A 20,974-nucleotide genomic window follows, 5' to 3' on the forward strand; every position below is an offset into this window, starting at 1 on the left:
GTCTACACTGTTAAAGGCCTTCTCAAAGTCCAAAAAATTTATATAAAGGGAGTGCCTTCTTTAGTCTCTCTAGTGTTACCCTTCTCAGGACTTAGCTGGGGATGACAGCAACATGATCCCTGGCCAGTTGTTGCACTGGGAAGAGTTTCAGTCCCTTTCTTGATTCAGCCATTGCCCAGGTCTCTGGAGTCATCCATTCCTTGTGTTTTCTTTCCCTTTTCCTTAGAACACCTGTACAGGTTGTCTTCCAAATGCTCTTTAGTGTTGATCAGTGTTTTTTGCAGAAAATTATTATAATACCGGTGAATTTACATACATGAATTTATTATAATAAATCGTTATGCGAACGTGAATTTTCTTTTTTCTTTATGTATAGGCCAGTTGAAAGATTGCCGCGACATTTATTTGTCGTTTTCTTTTATTAATCCTTTTCTTTCTTTTTTTTTTTTCTGTGCGCGCTTGAGTATGCAGTGACGTTACATAAAAGACACAACAGGCAGTTACTACTTGACACTACTAAACAACACACAATTACTACTTGACACTACTAAACAACACACAATTACTACTTGACACTACTAAACAACACACAATTACTACTTCAAGCTTTTTAATGTACATAATGTGTAAACTTTATTGTACTGTTATCAAGATTCTTTATTCAATTTGTTTTTATCGTAAACACAGCATTTAGTCTCGCTCAGAGTAAAATACACAACCAGAATATCGACCCACACGTTTTCTACAACACCACGTTCCAAGGACTTCATTCCTCCGTTTTCTGGCTTTCAAGTCTGCTTTATCATTTTTTCTCCCCTTTTCTAAATAATCCTTTAGAACAAACACGCTCACACATTTTTTTTCTCGGTGCCATTCTTTAATCTTACTAAAACCAAAAAACAACCAGAACATTGTCATACCAAAGATTCAGCAAGGAATCTCTTGCTCCGTGTTCTCTCACAACATGGTCCAAGGGAAATCATCCCACGAAATCTTTGTCATGATGGCGACAAGAGCTACCTCCCCTACTAAGTCCAGACGTACAAATATTAAAAGATCAATATACCGAGTAGAATTCGATCTTTTTGGGTTACTCTTTCAAAATTCAATTATAGTCAGAGCAGCTGTGGGGGTTACTCCAACAGCCAAACAACAACATACACATGGCAAATCTTTTTAACTTTAAAACATCTTTAAAGGGTAAAGTTTTAAAAAACTATGACAATTTGTATCTGACAATGTGTGTACATATTCTTGTACAATCTTTCGTAGTTTACTGCACATTACAATGATAATGATAACGAACTATAATTTAACTCAAGTTTAAAGGTTAGTGACACAGTGTATTTTCAGTTAACGAATGTGAGTAAAATTTGACAAACGGATAGTTCCCACGAGTGACTATTCAACTACAACTTATGAACTATTTTGTAAAGCAACTGGACACAAAATTTAGAACTGAAGTATTTAGCGGAAGTCACATTCCAGTCGCAGGTTCAGTTGATGAAACTGAAATGCTGTTGTTTTGAAGGTCTCTAGTATATTTAGAACAACACATCCTAAGTTATTACCGTTATATTAATCAGATAACAATATGCCACATGCACTCAAAAAACCATAATTAAAAATAGAAATTACCATCAATAAGTATTATCATCACGTTGTCAGCATGTACTCCAGCAACATTCGTTTTTAAAGTACACCACTTCAAATCGTGAGAAAAACTAATCTACAATAATAATAATAATAATAATAATAATAATAATAATAATAATAATAATAATAATAATAATTCACTGTCTAACAGTAATGAAGGAGGTTAGTTAGAAACAAAGCAGCAAACATTTAAGAAGAGCGACACCGCACCACGCCTACCCTGCCCCATACCGTGGTATGTTTGTCACTGTACCCCAGTCATCTTGCCGCCATATTGTAGGCGATAACTGTAAATGACCAGCGATGACAGCTTCCCCAAACTACATCACTATCAGGACGACGATCGCCCACGTGTGTGAGGCAAGATAGTCGAGGTGCGGCCGTAAAGGAAGAGAGAGAGAGAAGAGAGAAAGTTGCAGCCAGGTGATGAATTGCTTCAGGTGGTGGCGCTGTTCAGAGCCTTCGAAGACGTTTTTCTCTTCTCTTCATGCCATCTAGATGCTTGGCATTGGGTGAGAAGTTGTCTTCCCAGAACTGCAAAGCACCTGCAAGCAGTCATAAACAAACAATAAAATAAAGAGTGTCTAAAATCTCAGAGAAAAGGGAATTATTTCATAGTTCTGAAGCATGGCTGTCTAAAATTTATCATTTCTGTGCTGCTGGTAACAGTGCACCTAACAAATGCAGTTAGAACACTGGCTATTAATTTAATCTCAACCTCTTTCAAAGTGTTTACATTACGTGTAGCATACGTGTTAATAATTCACGGTTTTAGATAATTTTCCTTCAGATCGCCAACACCACCTATTTTTAAAATGTTTTCCCAAGGGCTCATTTGGTGAGATGAGGCAGTTTTTTTAAAAATTGAAAAATAATTGTTTATTAATTATTTATATGATTTTATAATTTTTATTAATTTACAGCCTTCACAACTACGGTGTAAGGAAATCGGTTCTTGTCTTTTTGTCCAGTCAACCCCTCCCATGCCTAAGACTACTCACAAAAAAGAAAATGAGAACTATGTATTCATCTTTGACTTTTAATTTCACAGATCACACAATCTATACCAAAGAACCGTCACATCTCCTGCCTATTTGAAATGAAAGAAGAGTGGACAATAGCAAAAATTGCTTCCTACCTGGCAAATTATTTTCTAATATGAACAAAACAGATATTTAAATATACAGTTATCTAACAGTAACTTAGTGACATATTCGAAAACATTTGTCAGGGTTCTTCAAATTACTGTTGCAGTTCATTAAGCGAACAACACCTCATTATTTTACTTGTACTAAATACCAAAATATTTCCTTTTACAATTCAAAAATCACCGACGCCAAACCTACTGAAATATTTTTTTAAGAGACAAATATTGTCAAATGCGTGTATGTCTAAAAATACACATTTGCATCACATTTTCTAAAATGTGTGATTGTTATAAAGACCTTTTAACCTGACAACCAGCAGCACCCAAACTTACCATGTCTACAGGCACCTGCTTCCCTTGGACAAACACCCGTTAGGTGCACGACGTCGCTGGGTGTTGCTGACGGTCGTGGTGCTCATTTGGTGTAGGTGCAGAGCTTGATGAAGGAAGGGGATGTTCAACTCCTTCCGCGCTGGCTGGCAGGTGTGGGTGTGGCCGGACTCTCGCTCTCGCCCGCAACAAAAACACAATATTTTCCCCAAGCGTTGGTCGAAGTAGTAACCTTGCTCCGCCAACCTCGTGATAAACAAGCCGTTAGGAACGGATGAACAACGGTCGAAGGATGCGAATCGCTTGTCTTCGAACTTCATGTCGGGTGCAGCCACACGGACCACCCACATAGGCTTTGTAACTGGGAGCTCTTGGTCGGAGGTCAGGGGAGGCAGGGTCAGCATCGGGGCACCCATCCATGGAAGGTCGGCGACTAACTCTGGGTTAGGGTTTCCGACCAACCCAGCGCATAGAGACTGCCAGGAGTTTTCTGGTGTTGTTGGCATTGCCTTAGTTTTTTTTAAGCCTGCAGAAATATAAATGAGCCTCTCTTTAGAATATAGCTTTCTTAAATCTGACCTTAATAGAAAACTTCAAAGAGATAAAAATAATACCGATAATGGGTATTTAAATGGATAAGTATCCAAAGTAAATTAATCTCCTTATATACTTTTATTATTGTCTTCTTAACTTCGTGTTGTAGTAGTAATAATAATAGATATGTATTAACATAAAACTTGTTTTAGAGTTATAGGGAATTTTAATATCTCATTTGCAACACAAGGATGGGAGAAAGAGCTTGCTACCCTTTGTTAAAAAATGTATAAATTCAGCAGAAATTAAGCCTTGCTACTTCAAACAATCTTAATAGTCTGCTTTTTTTTTTTTTTTTTTTTTTTTTTTTGTAAATCCAAATGGAAGGAGGTAAAATTTGTAAAATAAGCGTTTGACACGAAAGGAAAACAGACTGTCATTCTCCGATAGGAAGTAGATTGAAATGGTCACACATCAAGTAGAAAGGAATGAACATTACTCATGGCGATGAAAAAATAACTATGATGCAGTTAACAGGTGACAGCTACCTTTGGTGTCAAGCGCTCTGCATGTGTAGTCTTGCTTGAAGCATTTTGTTTATTTTATCAAAATCAAATCAAAACAGACTTTGTCTGTCGAGGAGACCCAGGACAGAAATTTTTCTTCGCTCACAAGGGCAGGCATACATTTAACACACAGTCATTTATTTTACTTTTTTTTTTTTTTTTGGTTTGGTTTGCAGTGACAGTCATTAATTTTGTGGTCTAAGGGATATAACTGTGTAAATGGTGCAGCTTGATTAACTTTTCTTTTCGGGTTTCGTGTCGTTAATACTTGCATAAAACGTATTTGCGCTATGGCTACCGTGTAGGCATGTGCTCACAACGATGCTCCAACAAAACCGAACCAACGCCCCCAACTGTCCTTGTGACATAGAAGGTAGACATAGCTGCCTCTTAGTTTCCAGGTTACTCCCCACTTCTACTCTTTCTTCCAATGTAAACAAAGCGGCAGACAACTTTATGATCCATTATATACTTTATAAAAATGAGATCGTTGTTTTGAAAGATTTTAATTTCAATTTCACAGACACCAACGAACGGTCGGTACTAGAAACAAGGGTAGATGTGAACCTTTTATCGTAGAAAATAATGATTACTCTCTGTAGAAATTTATAACCTGACTTTCGTTTTAAATGTGAACTTTCGCTTTCCTTTTAATGCTCATGTGCTGTTCTTGTGTTGCAATCGTAATTAAATATAATCTTCAAACATTTTGGACCATCGCCATAGCCTTGTCACCTTGACTACACCTTTAAAAAGAGAAATAAATCGCAATACACGCTGCCATTTTCGATCACTACTCTCTTCCTGCGATCCACACTACAGGACGGAATGGAACCTGCTCTGGGACAGCCCACAGCGAAGCTCGAAATCTTCTCTCCTGATCCTGCTGTGAGTATATTACATACAGCATCTTGACTAAAGCGACTTTATTTATTATTCTCGACATGAAGCGCCTTTACAGTAATTAGTCTCACCAAGTTAAAATAAACTCTTACCAGTCTGTGGTTCCAGGGAATGTCAATACCTTGTTGTCTGCGTATTTCCTGGGTGTAGACGATTGGTTGTGTAAGAGGACGATGACTAGATGACATCGATGCAGTAAGCGTCAGAAATAGACTGTGTGTCGACGTTACTAGGCTCACTCATACAGGAACAGTTCGTTGGTCAACCTTACAGGTGAGTGACTATTACACGAGAAAATATTTGCAAGAAATGAAAGTAGCTTTTATCTCACGAGGCTTAGGTTAGTGATTAGTTATCATTTTACCGAAGATTGTGTTCCTCAGTTTAAACAAGGCTTTGTTTGTATGTATGCACGCACGAACGGACGAACATACCAGCAGGCGTGCTGTGGTCAGATGATTAAGTATGATAAGTGAATAACACTTTCATCTACGGCTTGCGCTCGATGTGTTTGTACAAAGTAGCAACTATTTGAAATGTTTTCCTTCTGTCTGACAAGCGCGTGCTTTAACCACTTCACTACTACCAAGAGAATGTATGGACTAAGCTGCCTCCTTTTATATTAATTAACATCATACCTTTAGAAAGGCGCCTGTCGTGCCAGTCGTAGCTGCACAGACTGGTCTTGCACTGATTTCCGAAATAGTGAAACCTTGGTTTGACTTCAGTTATCGTCGTTTTTTTCCGCAAAAAAAGTTTGTCTCGGTTTTCGTCGATTGCCTTGGATTTCGTAAACCTGCCCACGTGACCTCGCTGATAATTTTGCGAAAACATATGGCGGCCTACGCGTCTCCTTGTGTGATCATCGCTTGCACGTGTAGCCAAGCAATTCCAATTAAAGGGAGGCAACACTTTTTCGCTGACTGGCAGAGACAGGCAGGGTTGAGCTCCCTTGGTTAGACATACCTGAGCAGCAAGGAAGTAGTCCACAAGATGATACATGAGCGATGATAAGAAATTAACAGGGAAGCAATCGTTTTAGAAAAGTTTTGTAATTAAATACGTTTCGAGAGTAGGGAAGCAATATCAAATTCTAACTTTTTAAAAACATTTTAAGAAGCGTGTGCTTGGCGAATGCATGTATACTAATCAGGAGGAGGGTTTGTGGGAGGGAATGACAAATGACGAAGCTTTATTTATGAAGGTAACAGACTAAGCAAAGCTATAGGTTTTGGTTTTTTTTTTACAACCAGGGACAGGAAAACAAACAAATAACATATACGAACTATAAAAGAATAAACAACCGTACTGAACGAAGACTAAAAATCAAATACAGAAAAGAAAGAGGAACAAAATAACAAGAGCTGAGAGTAACAGGATATTGCAAAAAAAAAAAAAAAAAAAAAAAAAAAAAAAAAAAGGATGTGAAAAAGGACTAGCATTATGGGAAAGGGTGTTAGGAGGAATGCTTACAGAAGAGGTGCTACATAACAAATGGAAGAATAACTTGTGTACAATGTCTTTTTTCCAAATGTTGGCAGTGTATCCTTAAAATGAATCGTTGTGGAAGGTAATATACGAGTATGCAGTCAGTATAACATGTTCTGCTGATGTAGTCTCACGCACATACTGTGATCATTGGAGTGTGGATGTGTAGACTAATATCATATCAACCATGACGACAGTCAGAGCATCAACAAGTCCACTTGCAGCATATGTACAGACTAGGGACAGAAAATGCTGTAAAATGCTTGTTTTGTATTCTGTCAACAGCAACGTTGTAACACATGACGACCATTCTCAAGATATTTGAGTTATTTCTAGAATTATCAGTGACAAGAACACTACAGCCGACCATTGTAAATGTGTCTGACAAATATTGCGGGATAAAATACAAGTTGTAAAAAACTAAATATATTTATATAGTCTACACATCTCGCTCGAAACTCTAACAATGTGCAGATCTTTCCTATCCGAAAAGTGGAATTCCCAAACTGTAGACCAGTGGGAATTTACGGAAGATTGCTCCATTGTCTGGATACTTTAGACATTACCAAATTCAGTCAATCAAAATAGAAGCAGTAGGTTCCATGAAAAGATACAGACTCAAATTGTTGACACATGTTTTCTGGAAAGACTCATTGAACTAAGAAGGTAAGCAAGACATACATACTATGTATTAATAGTAGCAGAAATAGAAACTTTGTAGTAGTAGAAATATGGGGTTTGTACAGTCCCTCTCTACAGTGAATATAGATATCTTGCAATAGGTGTTTGTCTTATAAAACAAAACAAAAAAATAATAACGCTTAATCATTTGTCGTCAAGAGGGAACTCATAGTAAATAGTGAATGTGTTCACAGATTTGCTACAGAAATTCACCGTCCGTCTGACGAGCTTGGTTGAATATTTTCCTGTTCAAATTTTAAAAAAATGCTTTTGGTACGGTGGTTTGTCGGTCGGCTATAATTCAGGGTGTTAAAGATAAATTTACATTTGTAAGTCAAATTGGTCAAGCTAATACGTTTCCAGCCTGATCTCGCCAGCCATTGGTGCCCAAGGCCAGACGAAGCTGGAGGTTCAAAAGGACGCAGACGAAAACTGGACATGATAGAGGCAGAGGAAATTTAAATGCTCTTTCAGAGCTGAAGAAGAAACTTGGATGCAGGAAAGAGTAAGGAAGAAAAAGTTTTAGAACTTGTTTGTAATCTTTGTTTTCCATGGGTGACGACCGCAGCACGATTTGCTTTTCTTGCAGAAACCTCGAAAGCCATTCTGAAAATCATTTTTTTCACATATGATTGTCATTTTTCGACAATTTAAATCTTTAAGTAGTCCCTTTAGCTTCACAACGAACAACAATCAAGGCAGTTGTCTCCCTTTCATCCACACATCTGACGTATGTGGACGTCAAGGTTGAAGGTCTTCATGCTGCTGACGGCTGTTGTGCATGTCGCCTGCTGTGGCTGGACCAGGGTCCAAGAGAAGTGTTTGGCAGTGCTGAGTGTGACAACACAATATTATCTTCTCGGTAGGGTCATAGAAATAGGTGAGGCTGGCCAACCTTGTCATAAATTGTCCTTCAGAAACTGTAGGACAGTTGATGAATGATGCCAGTCTCCTGAGCTCCTCCTTCATCTACAGCCACTTGTATCAAGAACTGAGAGATCGGGAGCACAAGGGACGGTTCAGGGTTCAAAGCAGCTCTTCTTTATGCCATGAGTTGTCAATATGTACTTGCTGACCTATCCGTCATTTTCTTTGTCCCATCGTCTAACTTTTGTTATCTGTTTCCTTAAAAACCAACATTAAAATCGATATAGGTGGCCATTTTTTTCTTTAAATCTCCTTATTTTCCCCATAAATAAAAAAGTTGTTTATTCTGAAATCTGCTAAAAACAGTTTTTTTCTTAAGTAAACATCTTGACTCGGCAAAACTATGTTCACTGAACCGACTAGGAGTTACACCTTGTAGCTCCAAACCAAAAGTTACATGTAGATGCCCGTCGCATGCGATCGAATATGAATGAAAAAAACGATTTTTAGCCTTAATGTAACTCTAAGACCTCCTCCTTCTTACCTCTGGATGTGGAATATAGACGATTAGCTGGAGACAGACTAAACAAATATTCACGAGTATTAAAAGATCTTTACACTGAAATGTCCTTTTCTTTTTCAGACTGTCTTGGGTCTCTTTCTTGCTGTACAGTTGAGAGGCGATAAAACGATTGTTTTAATATCCTGTAGGCAGATATATGTTTACTGTTTTGGTAATTACAGTTAAGTTTATGTAGTAAAGATTTACAACAAGAGAAACAAACTTCCAATCAGGTTAAGTTGTGAACAGTAAGCTGAGTCATAACATAGCCATATATCAATGAAAATTTATTGCATGAAAACAACTTAAATTCGAACTCTCCCTCTGTGATCTGCATTTATGTAACAGTGGTGGACAATGTCAGTTGAAGAGAGCTAAATACACGCAACATTTTTTTAATTTCATAAGCTCCGAAATATCCTTTTTTACAGAAACCTCCCACTTTTAAGGTTTATTTTAGGGTAGTTCTGAACTCCTCGTTACAGGGTCTAATCACTTGATTACTTTTATCATTTCAAACGTCAAGCACTTTTGCTTTAGAATTTTACTTTCGCTTTTATTTTTCCAGGAAGAGAGATACACACCAGTCCACGCTATCATTTGCAAGTCAGCCATTACAATTTAACTTCGATCCAGTCGTTAGAGATAGAAGCTGGCTTGTTGTGGAGCAACTCAGAGTGTTTTGTCGTGAGTATAAGTTAATGTGTTGAGTAGAAAACATCTTCACTTAAAATACTTTATTTGCTGTTCTAGACACCACACTCCATTAAACAGTCTCATAAAGTGAAACCTCACCTGCGTTTAATTTCTTACCTTCACCGAAGAATTTCTTTTCCGTATATGTTGGCGATTGGCTGGATGAAAAGAAAGTTGATAACTTCAAATAACGCCTTCAAAATGCGAAGACATTGATAAATGTAAGTTTGTTTCCACGTTCACTAGTGTGAGTATATCTATTTATATTATTTTTGGAGTAGGGGTGTGCGGGTCATCCACCGTAATTTTGTCACAGATAGTGTTGTCAAAGGTAAACGACAACAACCTCAGTATTTTGTCAGTTTTTCCTCTTTGTTTTGTGTTTGGGCTGATAACTTTGATGATCTGCATTGGAAACACGACAATAACAATTGTCATTTCACTATTTGTAGTCAACTGTCTCAGAGTCTACATAATACCCCTCACTTTCCTTTAAAAGACTTTTTTTAATCATAGGCACAGGAAACTAGTAAATTATCATCTCAACGACAAAATATTATGTTTTAAAACAAATTCATTATATTTTAAATTAACGTTTCTTTATGATTGTTTTACCTTCGCTTTCTGTTTCCAAAGATCAACACAAACATCAGTAGAGAAAAAGCATTTCTTTCTCTTCTGTATTCGCGCAAAACAAAATAACGAAAGGTGAATTGTTCTAAAGACTGTCGAAAATATATTTTCCAAGTGAGTACTCCAACACGGCTTGAACGAGCAGTAAAGGAAAGACCAAGTAGAAATATCAGTCAAACAAAGTATTCATTACTACTTCAAGTACTTGTCTCAACAAGCTTACACAAGAGTGAAAAAGAACATTTTTTACCTGTTCTACTACTAAAGAAATCCACGAACTTTTTTGTTGTTCTGGTCTGTACTGAATGTGAACGATTGGATGAAGTGAAAGGAACTGGAAAATAGCGCCCTCCCTGCAATAAGTTTTAATAGTAACAGTCATACATTTCCCTACGTCTTTTTTTCAGAGGGCACTAAAACTTACCTTAATGACTCAAAAAATTAAAAAAAATTGACAAAACCACTGATCATTCGTGAATGAAGACAACTACTAAGTGAAATCAAATACAGTGATACCTCTTCCGAACATAATTCGTTCAGAGACGGTCGAGAACCAAATTGTTCGAACGAAGCAATGAAACCATAAAATAACTGGATTAATTCGTTAGCCCCAGAAAATGCTATTTACTGCTATTTGTATATAATATGTAGAAAAACATGACTCAACAAGAAATAAGAAATAAAAAGTGTATTTATTAAAACAAAAAAATAAAATGTACTGGTACAGTACAGCAAATTGTGTTTCATTTATGTACCAAACAGGAGGGAATGAATGTGGAGGGAGGAGGAAAGGGGGATGGTTATTGTTTTGAAGGGGAGTCCTCTTCAATAAAAACAGAGGTAACTGCTCTTCGGGTGTTTCTGTATCTTTTGCTGAGGAGAATCAGAATCTTGCTCTGCAGTTGTTCTTTCTTTACGAAGAATTTGTCATTGTTTGCTGTTTTTTTCTCCTTTGCAAAATTTTGCGGAAAGTGGACAAACATTGTCATTAAAAATGTTAACTGCTCTATTTGCTACAACTTTATCAGGGTGATGTTGTTCAACAAAATTTGCGATTTCTGCCATTTTGCACACATTCATGACCTCTCCACAAAAACGTGACTCTCTCTCTCTCTGCACTCACACTGATGACGCAAGCAAGGCCGCTGGGCTGAATGAACGCCATTCGGCTCAACTCGGCTCATCGACGTTCGGATTTTCGAGTTCCAATATTTGTTCGGATTCCAGACAAAATTTCTCGAATTCTGTCGCCGATTTGGTCGAAAGTCAAGGCGTTCGAGAACCGAGGTATCACTGTAAAAGGTTGAAGAGATGCTATGTATGCAAACATGTAAGCACGACATTGCTAGGTTGGAAGATTGCTGCATGGTTACGTGCACCTGGCAAGGATATACACTGTGAAACAAATGACAAACAGTGCAGCAAGCAGTAACATAACCAACAGTCACACAAAACTTCACTAAACGCATTTGACATTCATCTTACATGCTCGTGCTACAGATGAAAAAGAGAAAGGGAGGTAACTGCTTATTGCATTCTTGAATGAATGATATGAATTACCTCCCCTGGTTGCTGGCCGCTGATTTTCTTGTCGCTTGATGATTTGCTATTTCAATTCTTCTACATTTTCTTCAAATTTTTCTTCACTGATCTCACATATTTTGTAAGTTTGCTTTAATTGTTGACCATAAACTGAAATTTTTATGCGATAGAGGATATTTATTTTCTTCTTTTACGTGGCTGTTTCTGAATTTTTTAAAATTATTTGACGTGGACATCAGAATGCTGCGATGCAATATCTACATAACGAAAGGTGCTTTATAGAAAGTAAGAATTGAGCGTGCTAATCTAGAATGAAGACATTATCAGAACGAGGCCAAAGAGATATCTGTGTCTTTCAAATCACGGACGTTAAAATTAGAATGCAAGGGAAAGTTTTTCCTCAGAAATCGGGATGAGAGTACAAGAGAGAGAGGAGAATGGAATGACAGATGAGTGAGAGAAAGAAAGAGTGACAATGGGAGATAAAAATTATAGAATATGTGTATGTGTACAATAAATTGAGTGAAACAGAACAGCTTTAGTGTTTTAGCTCTGTGCATAGCAATTGTTTCAGGATTGCATCTACAGACTCATCAACATCTACAGTTTAAAAAACAATCACTGTTTAAAGTCGATGAGATATGTAAGCTATTTGAAAACAATCTTGTAAGAAGATATAGGTAGATTAGTAAGTATGTCGAACAGAAAAGTTTGAAATTAGCTATAACAGCAGCATCGATCTAGAAAACCTTGGGTAGTCGTTGCACATTCAATTCATCTGTCCATAAACAATGAATTATGTCGGAGTCCATAGTCCAATGTCATAACCTCAGAAGCAATAAAACTTTTAAATTGATGATTACAGGTCAGTAAGTCTATGAATGTAACTAAAATACATTTGGTTTGATCAAGTTCCAGCAGGAGTACTCCCGACATGCTGACGTGTGCACTGATGAGATAAAGCTTTCATGATAATAGTCTTGATGACTGAGTACCCAAAGAACTAGAACCTTGTCTTCAGGGTATGCGGTTAAGTTGCGGTATGTGCTAACAGCTTTGCAAGATTACAGATAAGTAAAATAATGTGCTTGCATTCCTGTATGTAAAGCTCCTCGAGTCTTGTTGATGCATGAAAAAGGCGCCATATAGACTATTTATCATAATTATTTATAGATTCGTGAATTTCCGATTAGTAGACTCCCCGAAAGAAAGGAGACCTGATCCACTTCCCCGTTCATAACCCACTTATCTGCGCAGACGAACTCTCTACTCAGAGGCTTTTCTGTCTGAATTTCAAATCAAACTTCGAACTTTAAATTAATACAGACTATGTGCATGATAGTGGTGATTCGTTATTGCTTGGTGATGCAGGTTTCCCATCTGGCAGGACCACGACCTCTCAACAGATATGAAGGTGAGTTACTTGCTCGTTGTTGTCAGTAAACACCCTTGAGTAACACCAAGGACAGTTACAAAACATTTCAAATGACAGTATTGACATGACATGTCTAGCACAGAACAGATACACGACAGGAATGTATTTTAAAACAGAGTGTAGGTTGGTAACATAATTTGTCAAAATATTACATGTAACTTTAAAACCAATTATTTATTACATAAGAGTAGTATTTTTTTCTCGATGGGATTGCTGGCATCGTTAAAAGGGAACTGACTGGTTACTGTACTGATCTATTAATTAATTGATTGGTTATTTATTTCAGAGTGCCTCATGCACAGATCTCATGTGGTGATGGGGTGCAGAAGCTTTAACTAAACCAAGTTTTCCTGAAATCATTTGCCATCTGTCAAAACTAGCCAGTCGCAGACTTCTGACTTTCTGACTTCAGGAAAACATGGCTAAGTCCGGAAACACCATTCTCTTCTTCTGCCTCTTCACCGTGCTCGTGGCCCTGTGTGGCTTTCATCAGAGCCACGACTGGGCTGTGCCATGGAAACATTTAGCCAGAGATGTACATGTTTCCATGGCAACACTATATTTCGTTGTTTCTTTGACTGAAAATCTGCCTAATTCGTACGGTTTCATTCTCCGTGTATTTCCATCCTTTGGCGCTTCAGCGTCGAGCGTTCCTGTACATGGACATTCCAGACAAATGCCGAAGCTTGCACTCAATGGAGAAGACTTTCCCGGGTCCTTGTCATCTACCACGTTTCATTTTCTGAATAAGAAACAAGAAGGAAACATTGCCTCACACATACATTCTTCTATGGCAAAGCAAGAGATAAATCCAAGAGTAGCAGCGGCTATTCCTGAGAATGAATTATCTTTAAAGAAAGGTAAACTGAGAAAGAATTTAAAGGATACACTCACTCACAACACAGAGGAGATGTTTAAGATCTTTGCTATTAAACAGCAAACAAGAAGAGAAGGAGGGGAGAAAGACTTGAAAAACAAGAATCTGCTAGAGAAATATTTGTGGCTCTTTGTTACACTCTGCACGGTTTTGCTACTGACGTTTAGAATGTTTGATAGAGATGCCCCGCCCACAAACTCAAAGGTCCTGTCAAACTTAGGTCGAGAAGATTTATTAGTTGAATTAAGCTCCGAGTCTCGACTTGCCCTGGGTGTCAAGGACTGGAGGAGCACTGACTCTGCGTTATGGAGATTCCTGCTGTCACCTTTCGAGAGATTATGTTGTGACCTCGAGTCTCTTCTACGCCTGAGCCATAACTTCCTGCCAGCCACCCAGACTTTGAGGGTGGCACCCGCTTCACAGTTCCTCCCGACTGTCCTGGGGAACGAGGGTAACCGCTTCCAATACATTGGTTATCGCCTCGCCTCTCTAGCTGCTCTCCCCTCGGGGTGTCCCATCTCGCCCCTGCGGCTGGCCGAAGGGGGCTACCACTACAACCCCGACATCAACAAGAGCGCAGTCATCTGCCACGAATGTGGGGCTACCTACAGCTGGGGGTCGCCCTCGGCAACGAGGATTTCTCCCTTGCTGTACCACCAGACCTTGTCGCCCACCTGCAGTGTTGTCCAGTCCCGGTCGGGGATCCAGACGAGCACCTCTACAGGGATGCTGACTACTGTTGCTGGGCAGCTGCAGAGACAGCTGTCAGATGATGTCCAGACAGACGGAGCTGCGTAAGGAAAATTAGTTGTTTCTCGGAAATTTGCCTTCGTTGACTTCCTCCCCTCAACTCTGATTTCACTGTGAACTTTTCTTTTCCTCGTTTCGTGTCTTCATTCAATTAAAACATAACTCAAGTGTTATAATTCTGTGTCAATAAGAAAACTGAAAGTTAAACTGAACAATATAATTTTGTCACAGTAAAATGCAAGTTTAAAAAAAATCCCATGTTTCGCATTTATAGCCGACTGAGAGATCTTTTGTTTAAGAGTCCACAAGTCTTCGTATTATCACTATGATGGACAGGATAGCTATATCTATACATCAGGAAGATAATAGTGATGCTATTAATAATTACAGCACAGTAAAGACAGATCTTTTGGCTTATCTAAAGTCAACTAGTATGGTACTGCTAGTTACAGTCTAGTTAGTTCATGGTTAAATGGCTAGGCACAGGCTACATAAAATGCTTATCTATTCTAGATAAACGGACTGTAGGTACTTTGTATGTACGGAAATTCAGAAACTAACGTCATCCAGTGATTGAATTTCAGTCAGATTGAGTCAGAGGTGCTACTAAATGCTTGATGAAGGACAAGATTGTATTTACGGGTTTTTGTGTGAGTAATTCATATAGACGGACTAGTCTGGAATTCCGAACTTCATGAGTCAAGGGGAAGAAAAGAGACAGTTGATATTGCTTAGACTATGTGGTTAATGTGACAGAAAAAACCAGCATTAAATGTGCAGTAAGTTGTGTGTGTCTGTGAGAGAGACAGACAGTCAGGATGGCTATAAGATACAGAAGTAGAGCGATTATCACCATACATTATCTTTGGGGTCTAATTTCCGACTTACACATATATTCTGTACATGAAGATCTCTTTCCCTGTGATATAAACTGTTTTCAGTGTGTCATAATTTGAAAGGATATCAACATGATCAGGCCCCACCTTAATAGCTTATCATCCAAAATAAATGATGAATGTTAGCAACTTAGGTCTGCCTCTTCTATTAAGATGGCATCGCTTGCAGTCTCGGCTAGCTTACACATCTTGGTCACGGTAAGCACAAACTCTAAGATGGAAATCTCTGTAAAGCCTTCGTTGTTTTGCTAGGAAAACCTTCATGTTTTCCCTGTGTTATCATTGTCCTTCTTCGTGCTCGTTCCAGAGAAGCACCGCCTGCAGCACGCGCTGCCAGCATCACGAGGAGTGGAGCAGACGAGCAGAGAACATCACACATGGCGGCGGTCACAGACTGTCCTGATGGTAAGACACGATACAACATGTATAACAACCATTATCAGTCACTTCAACTGTTCAAGGGGCTAAAGCTAAGAGGTACTGATATCCTTCAAAAACAATGACTAAGAAAAAAGAACACAGGTCTAATAGCGTGCATATAATAATGACAATATTACATCGCATTTCCCACTTTAAATTAGGCATTAGCACTTTAGAGGCACAAAACAAAGTAAAATGTAAAAAATGCATAGTAAAATACATATAAACTCACAATGATCATATGAAAATATGTAGACCAAAACTTATCAGCAAAAAACATATAGGAGAAAAAGCTACTGCTCATACATGTAATGTTTTATCATCATCATCATCAATAGCAGCAGAAACAGCGACAACAACAAAACATCAAAATATAGGAGCAAGTTATTTCAGTCAGGACAAGGTGGGGAATGAACCGTTTAAACACTTAACTTGAAGTATTAAAGGCTAGAGGGAATATATGTCAGATCAGAGAAGCCTACTGACTGCTGAAGGAATGTGATCTTTTCTACCTGGAGTTCACGTTTATTGGTCCGCGAGGTTCATGGTTTACTCAAGCTACTTCCGGGTGCACACCCAAGTAAAATTCCCGAGAAACACACAGCTGTCTCATACGATGTTAATAATATTCACACTACACAAACGAAATAGGAGATTTAAAAGTGATCGATGTCGGATCTTTCCGTCGCCCGGAAACTTTGGTGTGTTCATCACAGGACGTCCTGATGTAGCTGTCGACCCATGTAATGTCAACAACACATCAACAAGCCAGGCTTGAGAGTGACAGACAAAGTAATTAATTAGAGTGAGAGAAAAGGGAAAAGAGAAAGAAAGACTGGTTATTGGAAAGAAAAAACCTTTACTTACACTAAAAAAAAAAGAAATATGTTTATTTGTAATCCATTCAGAAGACGACATTTGAAGTGTAAGGTCTTTGATAAATACAACAACCAACGAAAACGTGTGCACACAAATTTAAAATAATCTTAGCTCTATATCAACAGCTAGAATTAGTAACAGAACAGGAGAAAAATACTGACAGGAAAAGAAATGACTTGGGGGTTCCCATTTTGTGTCGGACTTACAATTACTCGCTGTTAAAGTAGTTACAAATATCAGACCAGAGATTATAGACAGGAGACCTAGACAGCCACAGTGGATGCATTGGCGACACGCAGTCCATAGTTAATACTAGGGTGGATACTTGAAAGGTCTTGAAACTAGTCGTCACTGATCTCAAGTCGACTTTGCTAAGTTCGATCCCAAACTTGTATTACTGGACTGCTTGCAGACGATTTTTTCCAGTTAACTACTAGAACGAGGCTAATGTATACAAAGCTTCCGGTTTAGTCACATTCATTGTTTAGGCTCGCTGATACTAACAGCAGAGAACTCTCTCCCTCCCCAAAATATTGCACAACGCTAAGATGCCTGACAAGTTTGCAAATGAGCGCCATCTGTGGTACAGGATACACGCTGGCACTGCCCAACACCTCAGAGGACGTTCAGAGCAGCGCCGGGGCAATGGCGGTGTCGTCTGCATCTGCAAGTTCTGGAAGCGGTGAGAAGGTCCTCCTGGACCTCAACAGTGCTGTGTACCCTCTCTACAGCTCTCTCCAGTCTCGGCTAACCACCTTTTCGAAATGGCCTGCTGCTAATTTTCGTCCACCGGAGGTCTTGGCGCCTATGGGCTTCTTCTACGCTGGTGAGCAGAAAGTACTCTCAGTTAAGACCCATGCCTTACAAGAATCAATGAGTAGTGCTTGAGCAAGTGCGAGTAAATATTTGAGAGAACGAGAAAACGCGATAGTTGCAGAGTTCTGTATTTATGGTTGTATTCTCGAAGAGCATTCATTTTACTGAGTTCTGAAAGTTCGCGTTTATTTGTTTTGTCCACGTTCAGTTAATTCAGACAACATATTTTTTCTACTATTTGCAGAACCTCAGTTGCACGATGTTTGTAAGAATCTATAACATGATATTCTCTAGCTCTTTGACTGTTCATACCACAGAGGCCTTTACAGACTGCTCATAAATAACACATCAGCACAGAAGCAGTATTGTTCTGTCAGTTATCTCCCTCGATAAAATCACGTGTTCCTCTCACGGTGACGTCACTAGGGTACGCAGACTGCGTGAGGTGCTTCTACTGCGGGATCGGCCTCAAGACGTGGGAGGAAAACGATGACCCGGAGGAGGAGCACATCAGATGGCGGCCCAACTGTCAGTTCGTCCTGGCCACCAAAGGGAAAAGATTTGTTGACAACACTCTGGCCAGACTCAACGTAAGTCGCGTTCTTGTCATCTCTACCTCGGCTTCTCTCCACAGCTGTCTCACTCCCTGACACAGCTGTCAGCTGTCACACTTTGATCTTATCTCAGCACCTGATACATTGTCACGCTCCTTTGTCACAAACCGTCCCGTTCCCAGATTGAATTTTGTTTCTTTATGTAGTCATACTCTCATGTAGAAATGTTAGGACTCGCTTCTCTCTCCTCAAGTATCTTCAGACTTGATTAAGATTTCAGCTCCATGTCTCTCTTCACAGTTCAATTACAATCACACTCAATTCGACATGGATTTGTACTCAAACAACAGAAAATGAGAAGAAAACAGTAAGTAATATTTAAATTCTAATGTATATTGTAATAAAATATATGCTTGTTTTGTACTTTATCTTTGTATATATTATGAAAATAATTTTTTCTTAATTTCTAATTTTTGACCTATTTCCCGATTAGTAAATTCTCGGCCCCATTCAGTTGCAATCTTTGCAAGAAGACAAAACTTTTAACTCTTAGCAGGAGTCAGAGTTTCAAGACTTTCACCAATGTTGTCCTCTCTACTCTCGTGGGAAATATCAGCATCCTTTTCTCATTACATATGAAGTAAAAGTACTCTTAATATTTCATTATTTCTGATACAATTTTCTTGTTTTAAGCTCTTTTCGTAACATCACCTATACTTCTCCTTAAAGTCTGAAATGTTGTTAGCTTGCTATGAGACTATGGTTGACTCGGAGGATTTCACAAAAGCAGCAGTTACAATGAAGATGTGTCTATGATTGAAAAGTAAATATTAACTGCAGAGAAGGATGAACCCGGATGACGAAGTCCCAGATACACCTAACCCCGCACGTGACTCACAGCGCGGTGCGCCACCTAGCGGAGAGAACCTGACGAGAGAAGGGGGAAGCAACCGGAGTACAACGCTTTCCAGCGACGACCGCCAGCAGCTGCTGCAGATGGGCTTCAGCGCCGACATGATCCGCTCCGCCCAGGAGAACCTACTGAGGGCTGGTGAGTCTCTCTCACTCATTCACTCATTTGCTCACTCACTCCACATTCATAATCACTCTGGCTAAAATCCAACATCTTTCAAATCAAATTCCGAACGAAATTTAATAGTATTTGATAATACTTGGCTACAGGAGTTTGTGTGATCAGAGAGGAGAAGACAATATGTTTGTCATTAAGTAATTGTAGTTAATATTTTATGAATAAAAATTAGAGTAGTCAAAAATGTAACCTGCGCAAATCTTAATTGTATTTTCCTTTTTGGTTCATGAATTCAACAGTTTATGTATTTATTTCTGTGCTGTGTTCGTGTTTCTATATTATATATGTTTTATAATTGTGTTTATTTATTTATTTATTTATTTATTTGTCTCCAGGTCAAACATTAAACATCGACAATATTCTGGGTTTTCTTGTTCCCTAGAATACCTTAAAACCTGTTTTGGAACCAAGCAGAAAAAAAGAGGCGAGTTTCCAGGAGCTGATGTGTAAAAATCTGTAAACAGTTTGCCATGTTACTAGAGATTCTTGTCCTTCGGCTACCTTGCTTGATTCTGACAATTCTGCCAAAAAACGAGCCCTGACAAGCTGTGAAGAGACATTTACTTAGGTCCTAAACGTAGGTTTTGCTTCAATGTTTGTCTCCTATCAACAAGCCTGGTAAACCTTTAAGTGTCTACACTGTACAGCCATTGAGACAGGAGATTAGATAAACAGAGGCTCGGTAATTTTGGTTTTAGTTTGCTGGATCAGCAAGTTTCAGAACCTGCAATCTGAAGAACTCGCCCTTTAACCTTTCACCTTGAGTGGTGATAACATCCACTGATTGCTGATTGTCACTCCATCTACCGTAACACGACATGCATAGTCATGCTCTGAATCTTAATCCAGAGTTACTCTTAATCCAGAGTTACTCATAAGCCAGCTAGCTCCAGCTGTCGTCAGTAAAGTACAGCCAGAAGGTGATGGCGGTTAGAGAAACGACAACTGGCGACTACACTGACGTCATTTCCTGTGTCACCGCATGAGGATAGCTTCACGATTGATAATTTGCTTTCACATGCTCTGTACCTGACACAGCCTGACTATCCAGCGTGCAACCTGTATATTTTGTGATTTATAAAGAGAGGTGTTTGCAGTGGCCTTTACTTTCATTGCTTTGTGCGGAACCCAGAGAATTGATGTTGATTTGATACTTCCATTTTGTTTTCTTAAAGGTGTTCTTTGAGTTACCAAGAACTTCACAGAGAACACCTGTAAAAGTTCATGGCATACATACCCCAATTATACGGGACAACAGCAAGGTTTTATGGATTATTATTTAATTATAAGAGTGAATATTTTTATTCTAATGTGCATATTTTTTGCATTTTAAAAGTTTTTAAATAATGCTTAGTTTAGAACGGGAAATCTTATGTTGGTATATAGACAAACCCGTGCCTGCTTAATGAGTTTGTTTTAATTATTAGCTATTTTAATTATTAAATGTATATAATTACTATACATTGTCAGTGTTATTGTGTTTTAACAATGAAAATAAATGTAATAAATTTCTTTAATGAGTAATTTGTTTTCTCTGCTTAAGCTTTATTTCAGTTAATAAGTCTACAAGAGAAATCATAAGACGAAGAAACAGAGAAATGCAACCAGACAGATATCCATTAACAGACTCATACCAAGAACACTTTCATAAC

General features: G+C 38.6%; 1 protein-coding gene and 1 long non-coding RNA gene across 3 annotated transcripts; one reads left to right on the forward strand and one right to left on the reverse strand.

Moving 5' to 3' along the window:
- Positions 1-614: 614 nt before the first annotated feature.
- On the reverse strand, positions 615-5,407 carry LOC112566307. The gene is made up of 3 exons (XR_003099553.1): positions 5,229-5,407; positions 3,137-3,659; positions 615-2,201 (listed from the first exon to the last, which is right to left on the reverse strand). It is a non-coding gene; the product is annotated as an uncharacterized LOC112566307 (long non-coding RNA).
- Positions 5,408-7,638: 2,231 nt separating this feature from the next.
- On the forward strand, positions 7,639-20,846 carry LOC112566306 (baculoviral IAP repeat-containing protein 2-like). 2 transcript variants are annotated; one of them, XM_025242395.1, is made up of 10 exons: positions 7,639-7,810; positions 9,303-9,421; positions 12,518-12,627; positions 12,977-13,019; positions 13,327-14,711; positions 15,871-15,968; positions 17,452-17,688; positions 18,105-18,268; positions 19,073-19,283; positions 19,658-20,846. In XM_025242395.1, the coding sequence occupies exons 5-10, from the start codon at positions 13,459-13,461 to the stop codon at positions 19,702-19,704; spliced, it is 2,010 nt and encodes a 669-aa protein (XP_025098180.1). In that variant the 5' UTR covers positions 7,639-7,810; positions 9,303-9,421; positions 12,518-12,627; positions 12,977-13,019; positions 13,327-13,458; the 3' UTR covers positions 19,705-20,846. The 2 variants fall into 2 exon arrangements, with proteins under 2 accessions (XP_025098180.1, XP_025098181.1); XM_025242396.1 differs by lacking the exon at positions 12,518-12,627 and having other exon boundaries at positions 7,669-7,810.
- The last annotated feature ends 128 nt before the right edge of the window (positions 20,847-20,974 follow it).

This window comes from Pomacea canaliculata, linkage group LG6 (genome assembly GCF_003073045.1).
Source record: "Pomacea canaliculata isolate SZHN2017 linkage group LG6, ASM307304v1, whole genome shotgun sequence".
NCBI classification, from domain to species: Eukaryota; Metazoa; Mollusca; class Gastropoda; order Architaenioglossa; family Ampullariidae; genus Pomacea; species Pomacea canaliculata.